This window comes from Acanthochromis polyacanthus, chromosome 4 (assembly GCF_021347895.1).
Source record: "Acanthochromis polyacanthus isolate Apoly-LR-REF ecotype Palm Island chromosome 4, KAUST_Apoly_ChrSc, whole genome shotgun sequence".
Classification (NCBI taxonomy): Eukaryota; Metazoa; Chordata; class Actinopteri; family Pomacentridae; genus Acanthochromis; species Acanthochromis polyacanthus.
This window is the reverse complement of record NC_067116.1, coordinates 22118358-22146235: the sequence shown is the minus strand read 5'-3', so window position 1 is coordinate 22146235 and position 27878 is coordinate 22118358. Positions and strand designations below refer to the sequence as shown.

General features: G+C 39.9%; 2 protein-coding genes across 4 annotated transcripts in view; both read right to left on the bottom strand.

Moving 5' to 3' along the window:
• The window catches only part of rabgap1l (RAB GTPase activating protein 1-like), a 129321-nt gene that overhangs the window by 63963 nt on the left and 37480 nt on the right, over positions 1–27878 (bottom strand). The window lies entirely within an intron of this gene.
• On the bottom strand, positions 10219–17713 carry gpr52 (G protein-coupled receptor 52). Its single transcript, XM_022205951.2, has one exon. The coding sequence runs from the start codon at positions 15783–15785 to the stop codon at positions 14667–14669; it is 1119 nt and encodes a 372-aa protein (XP_022061643.1). The 5' UTR covers positions 15786–17713; the 3' UTR covers positions 10219–14666.

Below are 27878 nucleotides of genomic sequence, written 5' to 3'. Positions count from 1 at the left end.
ACATATCCAATCACAGTTTAACATACAGCTTTAATTCGATCCACCCGTCTTTGTTCAATGTAGTTAACTGAGAAACCATGGTGTTCCCCAACAGCACTTTGCAGACAGTGGAGAGTCTTCAAGTTCAGGCACACACAAAAAAAGCTCTGCACGAGGAAAACCGAAAGGCCCAGACTAAAAAAATTTTAACACTATATCGCTCCTGTTCAATTGGGGCCGAATATATCCAAACCCCACTGTAAGAAGATAATAAATGTTATTCATACACCTGTCAGTGATTTTATTGATGTATCTGATTGGTATATATTGGCCCAAAATTAACCAATGTGTAAAACACGCTGTACTACTACAACCTGCATTTGCTGGAGTACAACTTGATGCTGAAGCAACATAAGATGTTGTTCTCCCTCTTATTGTCTTTCTCTCTCACACAGCATCACTGAGAGAGGTCAGTGTACAAAGTGCTTCCCTGCAGGTATCTGACATTTTCAGCGTTGTGGTTTATACTCGAGGATATGAGTTGAATCTCTGTTACGTGGGGACAGTAGACTCGAGGGGATAATAGAGGTGGAGTGCAGGGTGAGACACTTTGTGGGTCAATGAGAGAAGACAAAAAGACCTGTGTATGGATGTGTACAAAGTTCTGTCATCCGTTTCTGCATGAGGAGTGTCTGTCATTCAATTTCCTTGTAACTTGTGACAGACATGATTGTAGATTTCCTTTTCTGCCTCCATTTTCCTCCCCATGCATGCATCATTCAAATAGAAGTGCACATGAATGAATACTGACGAGGTTGTTATTTTGCAGCTAATGTTAACATCCATTTTAATTGCACCCTATTTATAAACTTCAAATAAACTCTCTGAAACCCTGTTGCTCCTTCAGACTCAGCTGAGGGTTTCCATAGCGACACAGTGCCTCTTAAGTTCTGATGTTCTGCTGGGAAGAACTAGAGAGACGACGGAGACACTCCAACTGTAACCAGGAATGTCAGATTGCTGACAGTTTATCCTCAAATATATCATAGTGTTTCCCCTCCCACATAACCAGCGAGGCGGCCCGCCTCGTCGATATAGGCCACCGCCTCATTAAAATACTGCCGACATTGCCGCCTCACTGGTCCGCGGCAAAAAAAAAAAAAAAGAAAAAAGAAAGTGCAGTGCAAAACCCGCCGGACCGACGAAACCGTCCACGGGGGGGTGCGCGGCTGCGGCGGAGACGGCCCGATAGTATATATAATCCCCGCCCCCCCCCCGTCAACAACTTTCAGCTGAAAGTGACCCCACCACCTCACAGCCATTTCAAACCAGGGGAATCACTGTAACACACACACAGAATGACAGAGATGATACAGCTAATCAGATATTAAGTAATTAACACTGGCAAAAAATTTATTTCTAAGTCATTCATGCATATCTGTACCCTACATCCAAAACTACACCATATTTTAAAAGCAAAAGCAACACCAGAAAATAGATGTGAGGTGTATAAACTTGATTAAGGTCAAAGCTACACATCTGGACTATGACACAGATAAAATGCAAGCTGTTGGAGAAAGTTTTATTAGTTGTAATAGAAACATGTTTGTTAAGTCACACGTACGAGAAACACCTGAAAAACACAGTTGGTATGTCAAATGTGTAAAATAAATAAAAGCCCTGAGAATATCTTCAGGGCTGATAGGCTTAAACATTGACAATAGCATTTCTCATAATAATTACCAAGACTGGAAAAGACAAAAAATAAATACCGTCACTGCCACAAGCGTACGTTTCTACATATATAAGGCAGCAAACTGAATAGTACACAATCTAGTGAAGACAGGCCACTTGTTGCCTAAAAATTCACTGCCAAACCATCATAAAAAAGCAAACACTTTAGTTTTTCTGTCACACTGTCAGTGTCACCTGTTGCTTTGAAGCAGCTGTGGTTCAGGCTGCCAATCTGACAATTACTGTCAAGATTATTCCTTGATCAATGCTAGACACCCAGACAAGATTGTCACTCAAAATAGACCATGTTGTTGATCACTGTGGTTTCAGTAACCATATTACATTGTTCTTTATTAAGATACTATAAAACACTTGTTTACTCACTGAACTAAGCCACTGGCTGAGAGAATCACTTACTGATTGACAGATTCTAACGAGACACGAGTTTCACAGCTCAAAACACCACACACAACTATTTTCCTTTTTTATTATTTTTTATTCTTTCATTCCTCTCCTCCCACACTGACAGGAGCACCAAGGTGAAATGCCACAGAGGAAGAACTAGCCATATCACCAATGGCTGGAGGTGGCTGCTGGACTATCATTCATTACTAAATAAGTGCCTAACAGAGTCAGGACTGGTGTGCATATAAGGGAAACATAGCCTCAGGACAGAAAGTCAGAAAGTGAAAGATGGGAGGTAGGTGGAGGAATGAGATATGCTAAGGAGCCAAGGGGGTAATTTGACTGTCTTATGGTATTTAATTCAGCCAAAATGCCCTGAGAGAGAATGAGAGTAGCTGGCTGTACGTGTGCTGGCAGAGTTTTAGTATCCGAGGTCTGCAGGGAGGTTAACAATAAAAAACAGGTTTGTCCTTCACCGTCCATCAAGGTGTTTCTCTTCATCCTCTGCATATGAACGGCTAGACAAAGTATATCGGTGCAAATTATGGCAAATCAAAAAAGGATGGAAAGAAAAGATTCCTTTAAAAATCTTTATATATTTCTTTATACCACAGTCAGAAAAGTGGACTGAAACATTTCCAAAGCCAATAATTTGATCTGCTCGTCTCTTTCACAACAAAATGCTTTTCGAACAGGAGGAAGAATGTCTGCAGTTCTGTGTGTCAGCTGTGGCGAGCTCAGTTGTCTGACAGTGTTGATAGAAAAAAGAAAGGATGATCTATCACGGTCTGTGACAGGGTAAGAGAAGAAAGATCACTGCTTCAATAGCCACATCAACTGCTTCATAATTGTACAGAGATTACTTCTATATTACAATAACAACAAGTGAAGTGAATCAAGGGGAACTAGAATCACCATCTCACAACTGGATGCCTCTGTCAACCAGTGAAGCTGCAGTTTGCATCCCAAAATCTTTTGAATATGTGTCCCCATTTCATAATTTTATTCTATTAGATGTTACTGTACATTTTTGTCATAATTACTGTATTAAAGGAATTCTCGAGCCATGGCCAAAAACATGTTTTGTCACAGTGACCTTGGACCACAAAAATCTGATTAGTTCATCTCCAAGCCCAAGTTTGCGGCACATATAAAGAAGTTCCTTCCCAGTGTTCATCATGCAACCCATTTAGAAGAACAGGACAGATTTGAGGTCGTAGTCACCTTGACTTTCAACCACCAAAATCTAATCAGCTCAATTTCCAGTCCAAGTGAACACTTGTGACAAAACTGTAGAGATTTCAGTAAGATATTACACTCACGAGAATGAAATGGACTTAAAGACATATTTATGGGCAAACAACCTGAAAACATAAGGCCTCCAGGCTCAGCTGTCGGTTAATGCTGACCAATAAACAGTAACAGTTTCTGAGAGACATTTTTTTGGTATCAGTGTGAAGTACAATTTTACTTGCTTGCTTTAATGTTTAGGGTTAACTTTTGTTGTGATGTACCTTTTCAAATCCACTAATTAATCCAATAATACCATCTAGGTGTGTTCCTCTCATGGGAAAAATTATTATGTAGATATCCCATAAAAACAACCCAATGTGAAGGGTTTACCCAACTTGCACAAACCCAGTGAAGGGTTTGTGCAAATTGAAAATGCCATACTTTCACATGATCAACATGTTGAAGCCAACATCAGTCTTCATCAAGGTAATTCGTCAACAGGATCTTAGACGCTTGTGTTGGGTGACGCTAAAGAGTGTAATGGAAGAATGACTTTAAATGTGTGAGCCCATAGCCCATTGGTCAAAAAGAAGTTTAAAAGCATGAACATACACTACAGTTCAAAAGTTTGGGGTAATTCAAAAATGTCCTTATTTTTGAAAGAAAGGTATTGTTTTTTCAATGAAGGTAACATTAAATTAATCAGAAATACAGTCTAGATGTTGTTGATGTTGTAATGACTATTCAAGCTGGAAACAGCGGATTTTTAATGGAACATCTATATAGCAGTACAGAGGAACATTTCCAGCAACCATCACTCCTGTGTTCTAATGCTACATTGTGTTAGCTAATGGTGTTGAAAGGCTAATTGATGATAGGAAAACCCTTATGCAATTATGTTAGCACATGAATAAAAGTGGAAAACATGAAATTGCCTGGGTGACCCCAAACTTTTGAATGGTAGTGTATTTGTATACAAAACATATACATATATATGTGTGCCCAGTGCCCTCCATAATTATTGGCACCCCTGGTCAAGATGTGTTGAAAGCCTTAAAATAAATTCATTTTTTATTGCAGAAGCCTACTCTCACACTGAAAATTTGAGAAAAATGTTTTGTTGGCAAAAGGGGGTTGCACAAAGTATTAACATCAGGGTGCAAATAATTGTGGCACACGTGATTTGATGTAAAAGAATTATTTCTTAATGTGTCATTTTTTCCCCAATGAATAAATGCACTTGAATTAAAAATTGGATTTTCCTATTTTTTTCAATGTGGTCCTATATTATTTTAAAAAAATGAATTTATTAGAAGCTAAAGAACACATCTTAACCAGGGGTGCCAATAATTATGGAGGGCGCTGTGTATATATATATATATATACATATATATATATATATATATATATATATATATATAAAAAACAATTGTAATTAAAATTATTTGGACTAAATGTTCATTAAGGGAAAACATATGTACATTTACTGCTGTTTAAATATTCAGTGCTTCTGACCAAGAGATTAAAAAGGTGGAGGAGAGCAGCAGTGCATTAGATCCCAGCAGTTTATCAATCACAGATTTAATGATCATTACAGCAGTTCAAGTAAATCAATAACTTGCTGCTCAGTTCAGCTTCTGATGTGGGTGCTGTCGTGCTATCATTGATTCTCAGTCAGCTTCCTGTCTTTTATGGTATGTATGCTTTTCCTTTTAAATAAATGATGGAATGCGAAAAAAAAAATCCTCTCTTGATTAGAATTGAAGCAACATAGCTCTTCTTTGTGCTAACTGTTAACCTTACCACTGGCATCTCCTACAAAACACAACTTAAAAAATTAACAAATAGCCCAGATTTACTATGCTGCAGGACAAATTGTGCATTTTTGTACTTTTGTGGAAGCTCCTTTTGAAGAACAGGCACCATCTTTCCATGCGTACATTTCTCCACATCATATTTCTCATTCAGATACATAGTGTCTAGTATTTTTTATATACTTTACATGTTGATGATGCTCTTTAAATGCTTCCAGCGTGTGTCTGTGTCTGCTCACATCTGTTTGTGTGACTACGAAAGGGCTCTGAGCGCACCAGCCTCAGTCATTGGCACAGGAGGCTGGCAGCTGGATCCTGTTATAGGGCATTCACCCACACACAGGTTGGTATTACTATATTTATGAGGCTCTGTATTATTTATGATGTAATGCATTCCCTAGCACACACCCCAAGGCATCACAGCAACATGGCTACATTTAACCTTTACCTTAATTTTAGTGTGAGTGAGAATCTGACATTTGCAGTAAAACGAAGCCACAGTTTTTTAAAAAATGTCCCCACTGTGCAAAAATTTCTGCCACCCTCAAAATGTAAAGGCAGAGCTAAAATATTTATAGAAGATTTTCAGCATCTTGGAAGTGTTATCTGTCACTTTTCACTGCGTAAGTGTCCCCAGTGAAAAAGGGGAGCTTGAAGGCGAATCGTAAACCCCAGTTGCTTTTGTACCTCTACATACCTAGTCAATAACTATGATGCATAGATTGTCTGTTTCAGAAAATTCCAAAAGAATTTGGACACAGCCTCCAGAGTCCAATATCAAAAAGCATGGAACGCTCTTTAAAGTCTTTAGATAATGCACCTCTTATAGAGTATACTGGTCTATTTTGACTGATTGACTTAAAGCCCACAGTCTAACTGCAGTCACAGACAGAGGGTTAAATGGCAAACATGACATAAATGTTCCTGTTTAAATCTACAATAACCTTAATGATGACAGAAAATTCATACCGACCAAGCAGGCAGAACCAATGCTGGCCAAATCAGTACCACAGTCAATGTGGTCCCCTCACAGGCCAAGCAGACCTGTATCGGTTTCTGCCTATACAAATGCTATGGTTCTCAAGGGTAACGTGGGATTTCATAAAGTTCGTGTTACTCAAGACAAACAGACAGAATGATGTTGAATAAGAGTCTAAAAGAACAATAAGCAAAAAAGCACAGAATCTGTGCAGAAGTTCAGAAGCAGACTTTTTCACACTCAAAGTGCTGTGATGAGCGTTACTTGCAAGCAGAAGAACCTACGTGCACATTCGGGAGAGTCAAAGCACTTAGAAGAGATGGACGAGAAAGCTCTTAGTAAAGTGGCCACTGATGGATAGAAAGTCTACCCATGGCAATCATCAGGTCTAAAGGTGAAATGGAAGTACTGAACTTGAAAGCAGTTGATGAAGACTGCCAGTGATTCTACATTTTAGACATTTTCCAATGTTCCAATGCAGGAGTACTCTGCAATTAGTGGGCAGATAAGTGTACCGTTCACTGCTCTGGAGCGCTTTGACAAAATTCAGGTACTCTATAGGCATTGAACCAGCAACCATTTTGTCACCATGGCAATCAAAGTGAGTGGCATTCGCAAAATAAAGGACATCACCGTGATTATAATGTCAAACCTCTGCTGTATGCTCTGCTGAGTGGCTCTCACAGCGTTCTCGTGGAGCTACAGGTACTCTCTGCAGCTTCCCCCTGTGCTTTCATGATCAGAAGCTACACAAATGCAGTTACACAGCAGTACAGCTAACTCACATAGCAGTTATATAGCAAATGTTCTTATCAGTGATGTTTACTGAAACCTCAACATTTAATCAAATTATGGAACCACCTTATGAAGTGAAGCAAGAATACAGTTCATTTTCTATTCTGAACAGCAACAGTGAATGAACAGGTTATGAGTGTAGGAGGCATAGCTCAGACTATTAACCAAATTAAGAAATTCTGATAATGATATTTATATATACAGCTACAATTGTTTTTTTAAACACTGAGAAAAAGTTTGTATTCAAAAGTAGTTACATTTTCCCCCACTTTCTGCACATTTAAGAAGGTAGTGCAAAAATCCAACAAAACAGCAAAACAATACCAACAGTGTCAATCAGTCCAGCTATTTGGTCCAGACTGAAGTATCCCAACAATGAATGGATGGACTGCAATGAAATTTTGTATGAAAGGTAATGAATTCTGCTGACCGTGGTGATACACTGAACTTTCCTTTGGTACCACGATGGGGCTGATATTTTTGGTGAAATGTCTTGGCAACAATTGGATAAATGGAAATTTGACACCCAGATTTATGGCCAGGAGAGAATGTAACTTCCTGACAACGATGCGGCTGTCGTTTTGGATGATTTAATGGATAAATAAATGTTTAAGGCAGTTTTGCTTTTTTTCCAGTTCTATTTTATAATTCCTTAGTTTAGCATCTGTTGAAAGCAGGTGATATTAACTCCAGGTTCTTTAGGACCCTAAGTAAAAAACAGCTTTTGTCTGACGGGCAGGCTTTGCGGAAGTCTTTGCCTGTGTGAGTATGCTGTATATACAATGATAACAGCAAGATAATATTATGTTCATTACCCGTGTGACGTAAACAGTGCATTTCGTCTATCAATTACAAACCATATACAAAAATACTTTTCATCGTATGCCCCTGTTAATAGATCATCTGCAATTGGGAAATACCACAATAAACATAGCTAGAAAAATGCTATTGTGCTATCGCTAAATGACTACATTGTATCTCTGCACTGTTGGTTATTTGTAGACTGGAATACAGTAAATGCCTTTAATACTACTCAGACAATTTTGTAAAACCGTATACATAAAGTTACCAAAAAGGCTATGGTTTGACTTTGTGGGTGTTCTGTGCCTGGAGCAAATGAAAAGAAAAACCTGTTGGAAACCCAGTATTCAAAGCAGCCTAAAGTCTGAGCTTCTGTCCCACTGGTATAAGTTTTACATATATTTTCCTTCCTATTTGAGACTTGACAACATTTAATATGAGCATCTAACATTATAACCATATGTATATATCGAAAGGAAAGAAAGTAAGGAGAACCATGTTGTAGCCTGTAACATTGCACATTAGATACTTTAAGGACACATGATTGGCTATGACTGGATGAACACCTGTCAGCTATCAGACCACAATCTGCAGGCGCCCATGTTTTCAAAGAATAACTGAGGCCATGCAAGATGTATGAGAGCGCGTTGGTGTGTGGGTGTACAAGTGTGCCCTCCTTATGCCATCAAAGGGTTTTGGTGGCTGCTGCGAGGCTTCGCCATTAGCACACAGAGACAGGAACTGGTTTCCCCTCCAATTATGATTTCCCCACCTCAAAAGAGGGTCAGATGGTCCTTTCTCAATCAGGACGGAAAGAGGAGAAGGAGGAGAGTGGCAGGATGGAAAGGAAAAGAGGAAGTGAGGCGAGTGCAGCCATTTGTGGAAATGAAAGGGAATTCCTGATATAGTGCTAGCGATGAATATTGAGAGAGACTTGACTGGGAAGCTGCTCACAGTTTGACTGAATTGTTAATGCAATGCTTTTTGTTCAAAGAACAAGTGTAGATTTTGTTCTGAAATTGTATTTCAAAGATAGGGAAAAAAATTGAAATGGTAAAATTGGTGTGAAAAAGTGGATACCGACATTAAAATAAAACACAGTGGATTGAAAAAGAAAATGTAACCAAAATAAACAGCTTTTCTGATTCGTGTAACAGTACAATTGTTATTAATGCAACAACCACTTCTCACGGTGGTATGCTTGAATAGTTTGCGTTATTATAATTTGCCAATTTCAGAATGGCTCTGTTAGATAATATCCATAGAAATTTTCTGGTAATGTATAAGTTACTAAGTTCTGTAAAAGCATAAATTGTATTTTAGCTGGCACAGAAACATATTGGGTATTTCAAATATAATTTGTGCAATGTAAATAAAAATACCCTAAAAAAATAACCTGATAATTCTCTGCAGCATAAAATTTTACCAATAGATCTTAACATTTTATAGATAAGCCAAATGACTCTTCTTCATTCCCATCCACACTCCTTTCCCACCTGTTGCTCCCCATTGCTCATTCTCCTCCCACCTTTCTTTCCCTCCACCTTCTCGCTTTCAGTCGTCTTCCAGAATCTTCTACCATCTCATCTCGCTCCTCTCTTTACTGAACTGTTGGGCGAAGACAATTTGAGACCAAGAACCAGCACCAAGAAAAGGATCAGGCTCTCTAATGTGAATACTATTCACACCAAACGAGGACATGACAGTGTGTGTTAGCTTCCAGTAACAGTAAAGGTAAAGCTACTCTACTGCATAAATGTTACCTTTCAAATGTCACCTTATCAGCCATCTGCTGAATGAGAGGAGACTTCTGAGTCCAGAATCTGAAAATGACATCTTTACTTCACTTCCCTCGTTGTTGCTAAGCAATCACTTTCGTCATTTGTTCTAAGTGTTTGCTGTGGTTCGGGTTGGGACAGGAAACTCGAATGAATATACTGTATGACTAACTAGAAATGTGTATTATCATTCAGACGGAACAACCTTGAGTGGCAGAGTGTTAGACAGCCGTATAGTTATTATGGAAATTATGAGAATCATTTGTATAGGCTTCATTCCATTCTTTCTCTCCAAGGAGGTGCCACAGGTCTCAAACATTTGAGTTGCTCATTAGATAAAAAACAGTACAAAAGATGTTTCCCCTATGTCTTGGTTGATATTATACCTTTCTTCAGTGACTGTTATACGTTCATTGTATTATTAACTTATACATCAGGCCATCTTGCTCAATATCCACCCTTCAGGTTACCAGTGTTTGGAGATTTAGGTGTTAGCTAATCACACAGATCCTTCATGTTGAGAGATTCAAAATGGCAGCCACAAAGTAACAAGCCTTCATCTGCATTCATCGTCTGTTTAAATGGGCACCAAGTGAAGGAAAATGAAAGTGACTGAGTTCAGCAGGTTATTAATGAAAGCTGGCTATCTGGTGTTTGTTGGTGCAGAAACACACATTTCACAAAAGCAACCAGACAGATGTAAATGTCTACTATTTTCACCTTTATTAGGTTGGCAGCAACAGCAAAACCATAGCCTTTGACAAAATTTCAAAATAAAAAAATAGATACTGTGTAATTTAACACACTCACCTCCTACTCAAAACATCAGCAGCCTAGTTGATTTAACACAAATGAGTGCACAATATCTGTCAGACTTCATTAGATGTTGTTTTTTTTGGCTGTACAGCAGATTAAAAACAGAAACACACACTTTATATACAGTATACTCATATACAGTATATTGTGTAAAGTTTTCAACATAACTTAATAAATACATATAATCCTGCAATTAAACTATTTTTTTCTAAAAGATCCTATCAATGCACTTGAAAGTAAGATGACAGCTTTGATTTTCTACCACTTCAGTTTGGTCAGTGTACTAGAGACACATACAAACAATTCTGCTTTTTTGTTTTTTTTTTTAAATATTCATTCAGTGGCTCTTAGATTTTTGGAACCCTGTGCCAAGACACACATTTCACATGACCTGTTATATATATTTTAAAAACAACCTACCCAAGGAATGAATATTGTGCAAATTCAGACCAAAAACTATAATCTTCACTATAATGGAGTATTTCAACTTTTTATGCTATTACAGAATTTGGATTTGTCTTGTCTTCTATGTTGTTGTTTGTCACCACATTGTGAAGATTATACAGCACTAATTCAGATGCTATAATTTTTAATCTACGAACCCACTACACTACGCTCCAAGGGAGTACAAAAAGACAGGCTATCAAAATCAAAAAATATATATGTTATTGTAGGTCTAGTATTTGACACACGGCTCCCTACTGTTATTCTTCATACGGTATATGCCAAGTCGTATGGCTAAAGAAGGGAATTCACAAGACTTAGACAAATCTGCTGTCTCTTGTTAGTCTACTGATGTGAGATAGAACTATTACCCACTTGAAGGCAGAAGTCAGATCGACTGTGATAAATGAATGACTTGACCCATTCTTGGTTCAAGTGGAAATCCCTCTGACCTTATCACAAAGTCATGGAAAACTAAATCCACTGACACGGTACACTTGGATGTGCACAGTGTCACAGGGAATGTTTCAAAATCTTTTAGAAAGTGCAGCATGTCTATGTAATTGTACGTACTTCTCAGTATCTTTTTTCCCCCCACTTTTCCTACAAAATACATATCTTTAGGCACATATACAGAACAATCTGTACTGCATTAAAGCTGCAAAAAGCAATATTTCTCATACAAACACTGAATCAACAAACTCTTGATTATGTTTCAAGATGATCAATGTTGATGGTCCCACTTAGAATAAAAACATATTTCTGCAGCTTTCCTCTGCTGCTGTTGCAACTTTCACTTTTGTGTCATTAATTTGCAACAACAAAAACACTGGCTCCTACAGTATGAACAATGGACAGCCACTCCCAGCACATTAATATTTCAAATTGACTATAGGCTGCCTGCCTCATGCAAAACTACAGAGAGCTGGTGAATCAAGTGGTTGGTAAAGAAGAGCATGTAGATAAACCAAAGGAGATCCATTTTTTCTTTTTTGGCAATGTTGGTTTATGAAACCGTTGCTTAAAAACAATATTGCACTTACATTCATGAGGTGGCCAGAAAGACTCTACTACAATGCTCATGTCATTCTGGTTCTGCTGGATATGTAAACAGCAACCTGCTTGCCAGCATTTCACAAGAATATAGTGAGCAAAACCTCAGAGTCTTCCTGTTCCTAGAAGTCAAAAATCACTTAATGCAGCTTTAAAATGAGGAATAACTGACACAGAGTACTATTAAGCAGCATTGAATGGAACAACGGGTACAATATCAAGGGACTGGGTTTGCTGTGTCACTTGGTTTCTTGCATGGACAGATATACATTTACATCACAAGCAGGGCCTAAACCACAAATGACCAACACCACTACATGAGCAAAGAGGGAAATCAGTGTAAGTCATTGGTTACAGAATGTGGCTGCGTTAATGTGAAATGAATTATCCTTTGACACCGACCTAATGATTGTGGAAATGTACACCGCCAAAGGTAAATTGGCTGGAATAACTGTGCTGTAGCAAAGGGTGAGAGTCGGCAGTCTGTAGATTGCTTTAACAACACACATCATTTCCACTTACAGAGCAAATGCCCAAGATTGGGGAACAGTCGCCAAGCTGGGAGGGCACAGTAAAACAACACAAGAACCATAATATTTGAGCAGAAAAAAAAATAATTACCCATCTCAAATAAAACCCCCACAAACAACCCACTAAAATCTCTTTTTAAAAAACATATACTTTGCCCTCCCCAACATAGTTATCTCTTGCCTGGCTCAAATGTCACGAGAAGAGCTCAGGAAACACCTTCTAGAAGTCCAGAGGATTTTAGCCCGCAGTTTGAGGGCAGCAATTTTTCAAGTTTACTGTTTACAGAATTGGTAGAGCTGCAAGTAGAGCAGTGAAATTAAAAGTACGGTACAGACTATTATCTGAACAGCAGTTCAAAAAGGCAAGACAAGAAAAGCTACTGATGGCCTTAAATGTTTGCACAACTCAGCATGTAATTTCAGATCTGTTAAATTCTAACCTCAGAGCAACCTCCAGACAGATCAGATCACATTAATCTGAGCCCCTGCACACTCCTGCTGGGAAATAAAATCCACTATTATCTTTAACACAGATAACTGTGCCACCCAAAACACCAAAAAAAAACCGTGGTGACGTCTTTAGGTCTACGTTGTAGATAGACACTGCTATCATTTTTCATATCTGTTTATATCTGTGAGTGGGTTGAAAGCAACATCCAGTAGAGTTGCATCTAAAAATAACAAAATCCTCTCAAATCAGTTTATGTGGAAAATTCTGTTTTGGAGGTAAAATGGTACAAATGAAATTCTCTTATGTATTATAGATCAAAATTTGAAATTCAGAATTAGAAGATAGCATTGCGTTTAGCCAGTTTAGTTTTGTGTTCATAATCAAGTAATCATATCCCTCCATATACTATAAAACAAAGATTGAATATTTATTAGCTGGCAAGAAATAACTATCATGAATAGTCATACAATAAACTGTGAGGAGAATATTGATAACACAGCCACATCAGGGATATCATGCCGGTGGAGGGAATCCTGGTGCTGATGGGCTATTTTATAGGTGTAAAACTGGACCTTAGGGGAAAATACTGTGCTGGGTAATTATCTGCTGAGAGCATCAGTTCACTGTCCTCAATATCGAGGCCCCAGTCAATCTAACCAGGCTAAGTCAAACCAATCCTCCATCTTAATTTGGAAAAATGGTGTTTTTCACCAATAGGTTGGTGGCCAACAATATCTGGCTGTTATTTAAATTGGTGAGCAATGGGAGCAGTACATTATCTCTTTCAGGTCACACTACTACAGCAAACCATGTGGTAATTGTGGAAATATGACTGTGTATATTGTAGATTAAGGACTATGTTGAGACAAGCAAAAAACTTGACTCGTTTTAAGAATTTTAACTCCATTTTAATGTTCCAATACTCCATATAACTTCACAAAGTCCTTAATTCACTACTGTGATGTAGGAGTATGTTCTGTATAATTGTCTACACAGCTTTATATTAGGTTTACTTTATAAGATTGCTGTGCAGAATAACATTAGAACCGTGTTTAGCAGAACATCTGCACAAACAACCCCATTTAAATTTCAACCAGATGTCAGATCTGTAGTCAATCAAAAAACGAGGCAGAACACCTGACATCATGACTATGCATCTTCCTCCTATAAGAGAAGAGGAGCAGAAAATGACTCCTGATTTTCCTCCTGGAAACAGTCAAGGCCATATAGCGTTTTTTATTTGTTTTTATCAGCATAACTGCTGTCATTGTCACTGTGCGTATGTTTATATGGATAAAAAGTCTTAATGTCCATTTACAACCCTTTAACAGGCTTGTGAGCACAAATAAGTGTATATTGGACTATACTGTATCTGCTAATGACAGTTACAGAAATAACTGATACATCTAGTAAAAGATTCATCCAATTCACCACTACAAGTAAAATTTAAGAGACATGAAACAGTGTGGTAACATAGTATGTCTTCGGAAATCTTTTGGAATTTACAGTTTTTTAGTCCCACTTGGTCTGACCTGGCTGATGACATACAGTGAGATGTAAAGGCAAAGAAAGCCTCTATGGTACTGTAGAATAAACGCCATCACACAGGGTCCATCTTTCATTAAATCTCTGTTTAGACACTGCATCCATCTCCTTGAAAAGCTTGCAATGCAATAAACAGTTTATTATGTCCAAGCCAATGTCACTGGTGTCAGCTGATACGACAGAAACCGTTTTCCATTTGGTTAAGCCTTGCCAATTTAACTGCAAATAAACTAGCTGCTATGCTGATTAAGATTCACATTTCCCATTCATAGATTCCAGGAGTATCCTCACCCTGTAAAAGTCCTTCCTTCAGATGGAACACGAGTTTGCTCTTTTTCTTGGTTTAGGCTCCCCAAAGTCGCGGTCATCTGCAGCACAATGGCTGAAAGAGCAAATAGTCTGCGAGAGCCTGCGCATGCCCAGGCGAAACACACTGTTAGACAGGCTGTAGATGACACAGTTGCAGAAACTATTGCTGATGGCCAGCCAGGTGGTGATGAAGGAGAGGGCAGGACTATCCAGCACATGGGAGCTTTCGAGCAGAAAGTAGATTATGTAGGGCAGCCAAAGCATATAGAAAACACTAGTGATGCGGAAGAGCACCATCGCATAGCGTCGATCTGGTCCATGCCCTCCGTGATGCCCTCCACCATTCCCTTCACCAGTCTCCATCTCCTGGCTGGGGAAACGTGCCCGCCGTTCACTGATCTCCCTGTTGTGTTGCTGGCAAATGCGAAAGATGTGGTAATAGGTAAAACAGACAACAAGGGCAGCAGGTGCATAAAGCAAACACACCACAAAACCTGTAAAGAGGGCAGAGGTGGGCCAAGAGTGAGCGCACCATTCAAAAATATCCCCATGATATCCTGGTTTACCCCATCCAAAGAAGGAGGGTAAGAAAACCAGGCTAGAGTAGACCCAGATGAGGGTGATGCAGCCTCGTAGCCGGCATGGTGTTACCAGCTGGTTGTAGGATAGTGGTTTAGTTATAGCCAGGTAGCGGTCCACACTGATACAGGCCAAGCAGGCCATTGAAACACTCTTCAAAACAGAAATGACGTAGCTGAAAACCTGGCATGTGATTGGCTCCTGGACACCTGCTGGATAGTGAAGCAAAGACAGGGTGGGCACAAGGCAACTAAGACCCACCAGCAGGTCAGCGTAGGCCATGGTCTGGATGAAGTAGCTTGTGGTGTAGTGGTGTAGCAGAGGGGCACAGTGGAACACAAAGATCACCGTCAGGTTCCCTGCAATAATGAGCACTGTGAGAAGCACAATAACAGCAGTCTCCAGAACACAAGCCTCTAGGCCTTCGTTTAGCCTCCAGCCCAAGGGACAGGAGTGGTTGGAGGCCCTTCTAGAAAAGAAGTCTCCATGGCTGCTGTTGGCAGTGAGCAACGTGTCCGTTGTCAGTTCAGACTGGTTCATTGTTCTGGGTGCTATCCAGGTGGGTCAGGTTTGTGGTGTGCCACCCATTAGGCAGCTGGCCTGAAACCGGAGAACTGCCTGTCTCTCTCCCGTTCTTCACCAGGCGTCTGCAGCCTCTCTCAGTTCACCAAGCTCAATACTCTCTCTAGCACACTCATGCTCTCGTTCACCTTACTCTCACATAGCTGGGTCTCAATCAAATGAGCACTGACTGGAGGAAAATCAATAGCGCCTCTGGGAGGGTAGGACAGCCCGTTTAGCTCTCCTTTCCAATCTCGCATGGTTAGTGAAAGTAGTGGGTGGGTAACAGTCAGGAGTAGAGAGAAAAAAAGGCCGTATTCCTTCAGTGGATCTGAAGCAGGGTAGCATTAATGCTGTGACCAGCACCTATCCCAAAGCAGAGCTTCCCTGCTGCTTTGCCTCCTAGTCTGTAGCCTCTTTGCCTGATTCTAATGAGAGTTGCCACCAGGAGGCTGAGGGCATAAGCTGTCCTCACAAGGGCAGAGAGCACAGAAGATGTGAGGGAGGAAACCACATGGGGTTAAAGCATGAAGCAAAATACAATGCTCCCCTCACTTTACAGATCCTCAGAGGAGAATGACTAAGAAAGCAGCATAAAGCCTCCTATTTCACACCTACAGAAGAGATTAAATGTACTGAGCGTGGTTACTTCTTGAAAATTCACTGTAAGCAGTCATTGTGTTGAATGATTTTTTTTTCAAAAACTTCTTACAAGGAGTTTCTCCTGATGAATAATTGCATACATCTCTGTGAATCAACCATTCTATACAATCCAAAGTTTCATTTTGCCATGGGTGCTAGTGTGTTTACTGTGTAAAGGCAGGCTTCCCTTATTTTGGTGGTCCTCTGGTCAGTGTCTGGAGCCCCTGTACGCCCAGCTATTGTCTGAATCAAAACACAGACACAGGCTAGAACAACATGGGGATCTCCGCAGGAGATAATGTCACAGCTCTCTCAGCACACATGGCGGTGGGGGAAAATGTGTTTACAACGCATCCCTAGAGAGAATGAGGTAAAAACCACGTGCATCAAAATCATTTGGATGAGTTCTGCCAACAAAGTAATCTAAAGTTAAAATCCAAATGTGCAATCTTGCCTCTCAGAGTTCTGGACTGCAAGTTGCAGAAGACAAGCAAACATAAAAGTCCAGTTGCTGATGAAAGCGTTGAACATCAGATTTCCATGCAGGCATGTTAGAAGGACTCTCCAGAAGCAATGAGAGGCCAGCTGAATAACTCAGCGCTCCACTCAATTTCACTCCTCAGCAATCCCGTGGCACACTTGCAGAGAGGGGTTTGGGGATCAATCAGCAATCCACTTATTTATCCCATAAACTTGTTACTTGAATTTTCGATGTGACATTCTGAAGCCCCATCAGTGCTTGGCAGGGCTTAGTACCTTCTTCTCAAGTGCTTAATGCAACCATAGATTTTCTAACTTCCTTAGTCCTTTCAAGTAAGCGTTCTGTTTAGTTGTAGAGGTATGGGGTCTTATAGCCTCGCCTTTAACTCCTCTCTTAGCATGTCTGTCGCCCTGAACAAAACACAGGCAGCGCAACAAAAGGGGAATCCACTCTAGCAGCGTAAAGAAAAGACCAAGTCCCATTCGGAGTCCCAGTTTTATGCACTGTCCTTTGCAAATCTCCCCTTTTACATCCGACAAAGAGAACAGCCCACGTTTTTAATAAATAAATCCTTAGATCCTGGCATACAGAAAGAGATGAATGCAACGCATCTGTCCAAAACAGCAAGTAAAATGCAAGGGGGAAAAAAAAGATGACTGCGCTGATGGAAATGAGTTAAATCTGCAGCGAGGGAAGTGAGGGGACGAAGAGTCCCTCAGCCCTGGTGCAGTGAGGAGAGATGCTGTGACTGGCTTACACTTCCCTCCCTCCCTCACCACACAATCTCTCTAGCTTGCACACTCAAGTCTCTCTCTCTTTGCACACACACAAAGTCACACAAACACAAACCCTCCCTCTTTCTCGCTCCCTCTCGCTCATCGCCCTGCCTCCTCCCCTCCCAGCTGCACCTGAGGCTGCCTGCCACATTATCCTGTCTCTCAGACTGGCTTTCTCCCAGAGGTAAATTTGGATACGTTTCCTATTTACATATCACTTATCTCTCTCACAGTCTATCTTCTATTAACTAAAGCCCCCTCCCCCTTCCCTCTTTCTCCCCTCCTCTTTTTCCTTCCCCGTTTCAGTTCCACATCTTCCTCTCACTTTCCCTTCTCCATATATTCATCTTGCCCAATGCCTAAAAACAGTTCTACCTTGTTCATACTTTCTTGCCACTTGTTCATACTTTCTTGCCACTTAAATTACTAAATGAACAAATGACCATTACTGAACAATGTCTCTGTGTTAAGGGTAACACCAACACTTTATTATGCTAAGGGATATGTTGGATGGCTAATCCTTGTAAAATGAATCCTCTAAATGATCCATCAAGGCTCCAGGTTCTTTTGGTGTCTTTATTTATTCTTATTTAATCAACAGCTTAGCACAGTTATGTCTGACCCTTAGTTACAGTTGCCAAGCATTTTGGCCAGTTGGGAGCATCCTCTGACCAGTAGATGATAAAGGGGATCAAGTGACAGCAAATTGGCTAAGCAGAGGGGTGGATGGAAAGAAAGTGTCAAGCATCGTGGCTGGGCAGCAGAAGCTTGCAAAAAAAAGTAAACTGAATGCATCTTTGGTATCATTACTGTATTCTTTTCTGATCATTAGAGCCAATGAGGAGTGGATAGCTACAAGTTGGATGGAAAATGACCAATCTGAAACAAAATTACCTTTTCCAGGAAGAGTGCTTTGATTAAAATTATAACATACACGTTTAAAAAGAACAACCATGACAAGAAGTAAAGTAATCACAGAAAAAGAAGAAAACTTTGTGGCTGAGCTGCACTGAGATGAGTCCCTGAGAGAACACTACTACTTAACTGTGCACATTTTACAGTTTGCACAGACATATTGTATACTAGAGCAGACTGAGAAAAGAAAACAAGATACTGTCCAATTATGTGATTGTGTCTCATTCGAGAAGTATGCACTATTGTTTGGTCAGATTCACACACAAAGTTCGAAATAAAAGCACTGGAGCAAAACCAAGTGTGTTTTCTGAACAGCAGCAAGGCAATGTGCCTTACAGAAGAGGAGTCATTCACACAATGGCAAAACCTATTCCTGACTTCAGTGTCCTTGAGGAAAATGCATTGTGATGAAGGAAAAGGTAATGTGCAATACAAAACAAAGTAAATGGGGCTCCCGCCATTTCACCTCTCTGACATGCCACCTGTTTATGACAGAGCATTCAAGCCACAGAAAATGCTAACACAGACTTGCTGACTTATATAGAGGCAGGAGCCGCAGAAGAAGTTACATCTTGGTTTAAACATTTTATTATTTTACAAGCAATATTCATAAATATGGGATATTTAAACTTTTGGTTTCTGATTTGTTCATTTTCCAGTTTGCTAATAATAATGTAATGATCATTAATTACCAACAATAAAGCTCTTTATCGCTACATTTTATGAATTAATAGAAACATTACATTTTTGTAATCCATGGCACAATATGTGAGTTATACCATGGTATCATACATTAAGTTAAAATTTTCAAAGAGATGTAGTGCAAATTTATACAAGACAAAATTATTTTGGTAATAATAGTTGGTCATCAAGACAAGAAAAGCACTCAGAGAGTGCAGTTCTCCGCCTAGGCTGCTCAGTCATATGATATCCGATGAAGTCTTTAAACAATTCGTAGTTTGCAGCCGTCAATTTGTAGTATGACTGTAATCGTGCGATCGTCAGCAGGCAGCTAACGAAGTTTTCACTTGCAGTCATAGTTACAGTGATGCTGTGCATCTATCGCGCAATGATACAGACATCTTTAACAAATCTGGGGATCCAGACTATAAGCAGAATCACTGCCAAAATCTAATCATTTAGTCCTTGTGTCATCTCTGACCCTTCCTAAAAATTTCATCCAAATCCGTGAGTCCGTTTTTAAATGATGTTGCGAATGGACAGACAAACAGACGGACATGCGAACCAACGTCAATCATCCCATAACTCCATCGCGTTCCTTGGTGGAGTAATAAAAGAAGCAACAGTGATGTAACTTACAAAGAAGTCAATATACTTGGTGTCTATTGTCTATTAGCGAAGGTTAAACTGAGAATATTCTACCGAGGTGGTCATTGTGAAAAATACTAAAAAAAAATTAAAAAGCAGAAGACTGGGCAGAAGGATAGGAGACAAACTAAAAATAGAAAAAATGAAGATTGAAAAAAAAAAAAGGTCAGGTTTTTTGCTGGTACTATGGAAGGAGCCAGTCAATGGAGATCTCTCAACATGGTGCTCTTTACCTTTGGAGGTGGACACTGATGAAAAACACGACCAGAAGGCCACCGTTAATAATTCATTCCGCTCCAAAACAAAGCCAGCGGGGCCACTTGGAAACAAAGGTGGAGGCTGATTCACCTTTCACGGCTTCCCAGCATCCCACCCTCCTCCACCCCTGGGCTCCTGCTGATATCAGTCTCAACAGCAATGTGTCAGCATAAGCAGGGAGTTTACATCTACATTAAAAGGTGTTTGGCTGGGAGGCCATTAGGTAAGTACAGTTTACGTATGTGGCATCTTTATGGAGCACACTTTACATGGTGCTGAACCAATCAATCAATTAAATAAGAACAAAACAAATGAAAAAATTCACTCTCGGGGAAAAAAACAACAAATGAAAACAATCCAAAGATTGTCAACAACCTTTTTCAATAAATTGATTCAATAAATCAATAACACATTGCTGACCTTATGTAGACAAAATGAATAATACTTAATGGTCAAGCAACAACTTACAGCAGTCAGCCTGCTCCTGAAGGTTAACCAAAGGACAGCCAGTACCGTAAGCTCTGTTCAAGTGATATTAGTATAGAGTCTTGCTGTTCAAAAAGGTTTAAAAAAATGAGGGAAGATGAAAGTCCTTTAACACAAGCAGGTGCTGAACATCTGTTGATAAGGATGATGGCTGTTAATATGCAAATATGGGAAATAATGTACAAATGTCCTTATATTCAGAGATAATACATCACAAGTGCTTGTTCAATAATCCAGTCAGCCAGTGGACATCTATTATGGCACTAATGACAATTTTATTATTTCTTATGGGACATTAGACTAAATTCTTCTAGTATTTATCAGAGGTCCATATTTGTTTTGTGATGAATGAAATCTTCACAGTCCAGGAATCGTCTTCGTGTGTTGGATGCCTTTTAACTCACAAGTTTGCCTGGAAGGGATCAGACACATTGACAAGAAGCAAAAACAGGATTTTTTTCAGATTTCAGAGGGAACTGTGGCCCTCCGCTTATCATGCTGGGTTCACCGTTGTAGCCGAGGAAGCGGATACAGATAAAGGAATTGTCTGGTCCGCTAAGAACTAATGGATGATGATTAATTACACAAAGTCATAGAATTATGGATAAATGTGCACTGCCACATTATACTTGCCATAAGCCTGGAGTTTATTCATTTCTATTTTAATGTGTGTAGACGGCATCTTATTGTTTAATTACAAAGCTACTGGTACAGCAAAGCCAAGGAAAAGGGTCATATTCCTACAACTAAAAGTCTCATGAACATTATTTGCTGGTATATGGTAGCCTCTGTAATAAGTGGCTCACTGGTTTACAAGATGTTGGCTATCAAGGAATTTATTTTCCTAATAAAGCAAAATGTGTCGTGGTTTCTGTATTGTAAGTCTGATCACTAATAACACCCTTGTTCAAGAGTCTTGGGACTGGGTAGGTGTTTAGAGGGGCAGAATACCGCTGGCTCACTGCATGGATACAGACCTTCAGCTAGCACATCAATAGACCAACACTAAAACAGCTTAGCAACAGAAGTCAGTATTATATTTATCAAGAGTGGGTCAACCTTTGTTTGGATTCACTTCCAAGGTTTACAGCACAGAAGACGAAGAATTTGAAGTACTGACAACATTAGAAGTCACTGACTGGAGTGTAGCTTGACTGTCTATCACTAAGACAGTGAAATTGACGTCATACACTGACACTATTTGCCAAAAATCAAAACATGGATTCCTTGTAGAGACTGAGATCATTTCACACCAAATCCAGTGAATTCCAGATGTTAGTCCTTGTACATCTCTTGGCTCACTAGCATCCTGGAGTGAAAAAAAGCCACAGACCAGCATCACGTTTGGAAAGTATCGGTGTACCATGTTCACTTTACTGAAATGCTGACACCATTTTTACAGTCACATCTCTGTCACTGAACGCAGAAAGTGTGACAGTAGTTACATAAGGCAGTAAACATAAAAACAACAACAACAACAACCAGAAAGCTGTGATTATTGTTTTTGGAAGTAACAGATGTGATGGCACATTATTATGTAACATATAACAGCAATGGCATATGAGACTGTTAACGTTAAGAAGTTAGCTTGCAGTATCTGGAGATCAACGTTACAGCTGTAATCATCACATTTAAGTGGCTACAGTTGAATTTCCTAATGTTAAAAATATTTCTGCCATTTTGGCCTCCAGCACAGTGTCACCATGTATGCTGCTTCCATTGAGATTACAGCAGCTGAATGGTAAAGAGGAACTAAATGTCAAAGACAGGCTGCCTACTGAAATCACCATCTATCATCTTCATTCAATATCATGCCACATGGCGGTGAAGGCCTGTCTGACCGTTCAGGTTGAGATATTTATATTCATTAGCCTGTTGCTCCTATTCTCCATGTGCCATGTAGGTCAGCATGTAATGTGCATCTCTTCGTCATGTGAATGTAAACTGTAAACAAGTCCTTGTACATTCACTTCATCTGACTGGGGTTTTTTTCGCCAAAGAAAAACACAAAGATTGTTTAAATAGGTCCTGTTAGCAGGCTGCTGTCCTGTATTATGGATGTGTCACTACTGTATGTCCTGGGGTATGGAGTACTATGTTACTGACTATGCTGAATGTTTTTTCTTGCATAACGGAGCAGATTTGCATTTTATCCGACTCCAAATGGTATATAAACAGCATTCCTGCTACATGCTTCCTGGACAAAACAAGTCTAAATTCAGCATCAAGATGAAAATATTAATGATGTTGTTCGTGGCAAGTCATTCAGATTTATTGAATTAGGAGATACAAGCTGGTGCTGCTCACCAGTACAAAGAAAAGAGAGCAGAGCACTACTCCAGCTGTGAGGCTACAGTCGGTTTGAAGACTGAGACACAGAAGTGTTGTGACCAAAGAAGAAGCTGGAGGCTGGATCTCCTTAATCCAAGCTGTCATATCAGTGTCAGTACAGCTAGGAGGCTAAGATAATACACACAGAGTGGATGTAGTTACTACTGTATGGTAGCACAAATACAGTTACAACAAATATCCTCTAAAAAAAAATGCTGCCACACTTTTTATTTCTATCTAAATGGGAAATTCTACATTTATTTCAAAGCACTGAGAAGACATTTCATAATATAACATGTAATACATATATTCATTGCACCATCTCAACTACATTCAGTATATACACATGCTGATAAGTGGGAAAGCGGAAAAACTAATAATCCATCAAATTCTGTTTTTTTAGTTTTCTCTTGTTCATCTGTTTAGTGAAATGACACTGATGCATCAGAAATGACCGTTGGCTGATGAAAGGCTGTGTCCCCTTTTATGGTGCCTTCTGGTTTTCTGCTGTGGATACTGTATGTGATTGGGAGCTGGATGGATGCATTATGGAGACACACACAGACCTGAGAAAGAAGGAATGCTGTCAATAGGCCTATATTGTAAAGAGGGGAGAATGGAAGTGGCGTTGGCTGTATTGTGGACATGCAGTGCAGCTGCTGCCTACAGATACTATAAAGGAGGATGGGATAGTGGGGAGTGTGTATCGTGTGAAAGGCTTTGACTGACAATAGCTAGACCCTTGTGGGGATTTTTTTTCATACATGAATGATGGGAGACCTCAAACTCTGCAGGGCAGAACTGAACTGAGTAATTACGTTTATGTATGCGCAGTGTGTAATTGTGCATACAGCCATACTGTAATTTCAGGTAAAGGTAACAGCAAGACCAAAGAAAAATGACTTTTGCTTTTCAGCTTTGATCACACTGCATGGTTTTGAACTCCATCAGTGAGCTCTGAGAGAATTTCCGAGGTCTACTAGGTCTGGCAGAGGTGAAACATCAAAATCCCTAAAGCTGGAATTTGTTATGTCATGAAGTTACAAATAAATGTGTAGTGCATATAATGATATCAAATGACTCACTGAATGGCATAATAAACTAAAGCGGCAATGACCAGTCAGTTTATAAGAAATAATCTGAAAGAATTTTATAAATCGATTGATCCATGAATGCATACTTCGGGTCATCAGCAATCTGGCATAAACAGTCTTTGTAATTCTTTTGTTTTTAAAGACTCGGCGCCTACTATACTGAAAAAGTTACAAGCATTATGATTTTAATATGTATATTACCCTGCCGTATGCAAGTGGAGCTAGTAAACCATAACATAAAGCAGTGTCAGAAAAGGGCAAAATTCAAACTACTATGCACTCATTCTGTACAGTAGTGACTGCAGTGGTTGCCAGAAGGTTGATAAAGTACTCTGGGAAATTCATAAGAAGCTGGCCACCTACCTAGGTTCCAATTATTCAAATATCAAGTACTTAATTAACTAAAGCAGAATGCTGAGACAAAGGTGAAAGCAGACACAGAATCGTCATGGAGACAACTTCAAGCAAGTCCAAAGACCCTTGCAGTTACCATAGCAGCCTATCTTATGTACATTGTACTCCATGTATCTGTATGTGGGTTATCAGGCGTGGGTGTAGTATTATTCAAGTCTGGCTGCATGACTGATGCTACCTTTGATTGTACACCAACATTAAATGTCATCACTAAGCTGGCGCCAGGCCTGAATATCATTTGACAGCAAAATATAAAGCATCTTACAGTCCTGGTAGAATTATATTTTTGCTTTTAATTACGCATTTGGAAAGAAATTGGGGGGTTCGTTCTTGTCTTGGGGGGTCTTTCCAACAAAGATGAGGTAAGAAGTGGAAATGATCGACACAAAATAATAGTTACTAGATAAAAACTTTTATCTGGTATGCATTTCTTCAACGATTTTTCTATAAAAACACAATCATACTGGAGTCACAATATGCTCAGCTGGATTTATCCAGCAACTAAGAGGACAAGCACTTGGGCTAGGCCATGGCAAAGCCACAGATCCCAAAGCAAAAGTGATGAGTAGCTGGATGGTAATTAGAAACATTATGTTGTCTTTATTTTTAAAAGGCAGTTACACATGCATCAATAAAATTGGACTGTTTCAATATCTGCTTGGGGAAAAAAAGAAGAATCAGAGTCTATTCAATACAAATGAAACCATCCATCCATGGACACCGCTTTATCCTCATTAGGGTCGCGGGGGGTGCTGGAGTCTATCCCAGCTGACTCGGGCGAAGGCAGGGGACACCCTGGACAGGTCACCAGTCTGTCTCAGGGCTACATATACAGACACACAATCACACTCACATTCACACCTACGGGCAATTTAGAGTAACCAATTAACCTCAGCATATTTTTGGGGACTGTGAGAGGAAGCCGTAGTACCCGGAGGAAACCCATGCATGCACAGGGAGAACATGCAAACTCCATGCAGAAAGATCCCAGGCCCACCCCGGGATTCGAACCAGGGATCTTCTTGCTGCAAGGCGAAGTGCTAACCACTTACTCCACTGTGCAGCCCCCAAATGAAACCCACTGCTGATAATTAGTACAAGTTTTCTTTGTAGGATAGTGTGAAGCAATGAAACGAAAAGTTAAAAAGAAAAAAAAAAATCAATCCCCTCTGCAAAACAATCTCCTTGGAAGACCTTCAGGTTCATACAGTCTGAGGGTCCTCACAGCCTTCTGCGGAAAAACCACTGTTCCAGGCTTCTGCTTCCAGTCATCGAACCTGAGGAGAGATCCTGACCTCTGTTAACACACTAGCTGTGCTGTGAGTGAGATTGGTTTTTGGAAAGGCAGCCATGGAAATAGCTGGCAGAGCTTTTTTAAGCTGTGGGTTCAAGCGTGGCAGCACACCTTGGGCTTGTTCAGTTCTAGGGACACGAAAAGGTTGTTCAAATGTCACCAGCAAACCCCCAACCCCTACCCCAAACACAGTGCTGCACCAGCCCAGAAAGGAGTTATTTGTGAATGTCTCAGATGCCCTGAGGCTGGAATGTGTGCGACTGAGTGTGCATTTGTGACTCTGTGTGTGATGACTGTAAACGAGAGCAGTTCAACACTGAACATGACACTTGCGATCTATGATATCAACCTACCCGGCCATGGGCCACAAGCTGTTAAATGCTCAGTAACTTAGGCTAACCCCAAGCTTCTCACATTGGGAATTCTCAGGACTTCAAAAATCTCTGTGTGGGTCTCTAACACAGGGCCACTGGTGAGACACAGTGCTTATTTACAACACGGATACCATTTCCAACAGAATGCAGTCCAATTACTTAGAATTCAATCAGCATTAACGTTATCACCGGGCACAGACGACAGACATTTATCATTTGCCTCACTTCCCTTTTACCCTCCCTCTTCCATCTTCCCTCAGTTCCATTCATTTGGTGCTGCTATTAATAGCCCCGCCAACCGCCTATCAATACCATCACTACTCCAGCAAGACAGAGGATGTGGGCGTGGTCCGGACAGCGGAATGAGAATAAAGGAGCTGAACTACAGAAGCTGGGTCTTATGTAACGAGAGCGTGAAAGAATGGGGGGAGGGAGGCAGAGGGGGAGAATGAAAGAAAGAGAGAGGCACAAAAAAAACACGGTTAACACAAAGAAAGTGAGTGTAAGCCATAAAAAAAAAGAGATGGCACTCAAGACAAAAAGTAAGTGATTGTGGGAAATGGAAAAAGAGAAAGAAAAGGGACACAGGGAACCAGGCAGACAAATGAAATAGCAGCAGAAAAACTGTCCAATATGGCAGATAAAAATGAGAGACAGATTGAGAAATACAATAAGAAATTTACACAGCAGTGAAGGACAACTAAAAATCTGTGACTTAGAAAGGAGAGCACTAGGCCAGCTCTCTTAACATTTACACACATTCCTTTTCTTCTCTCAGTCACCATCAGCCTCACATTTATGGGTTCACATTCCTCTCTCTCACAATTTTTCTTCTTTCCATCTATTCGCCTCTCTCTCTGCTTATTGATCGAGGCAGGTAGTTTCACCCGCTTCTGTGTGGCAAAAAGAAAGACTATGTTATTATCAATAAAAAGGAGGATCTCTGTCTGCTTTGAGTGTTTATATCACCTCCTGCTGCTGCTGCTGCTGTTGTCTGATCCAGTGGGGCTTTGTAACTTTACATACATGTTTGCAAAGGTCTTACAGTCTCAGAGTGGGTTACAGACTTTGGTTATACAACTGCCTGATTATATTCGGAGACTAAAAAAACTGGCGAAAAAAATCTCTAATGAGATTCACACAGAGTACACAAAACAAAGGTGACAATAACATATTCATGAACTATATCAACATATCAAACAAAGGCTGAGATATTTACGGGTTTACAAAATGTTGGACAGGCATTTGCATCATTGTCATGTAAAGGAGTGTCAAAATTTCATTAAGCTGTAGTATACTGTAGGGCAAGTCATAATTAAGAGCGGTAATATTCCCACAGTTGACCTGCACTAATCTATTCATTCGGTAATACACTACCGTTTAAAAGTTTGGGGTCACCCAGACAATTTCATGGTTTCCATGAATACTCTCACTTTTATTCATGTACTAACATAATTGCACACAGGTTTTCTAATCATTTAGACTGTCAACACCATTAACTGACAAAATGTAGCATTAGAACACAGTGATGGTTGCTGGAAATGTTCTCCGTGCCCCTATGGAGATATTACATTAAAAATCAGCTGTTTCCTTCTAGAATAGTCATTTATCACATAAGCAATGTGTAGACAGTATTTGTGATGAATGTAATGTTATCTTCAATGAAAAAAAGTATTTT

Bases quoted from the DNA above. Each gene is read 5' to 3' on its own strand.
- gpr52 (XM_022205951.2), bottom strand. From the start codon at position 15,785: ATGAACCAGTCTGAACTGACAACGGACACGTTGCTCACTGCCAACAGC.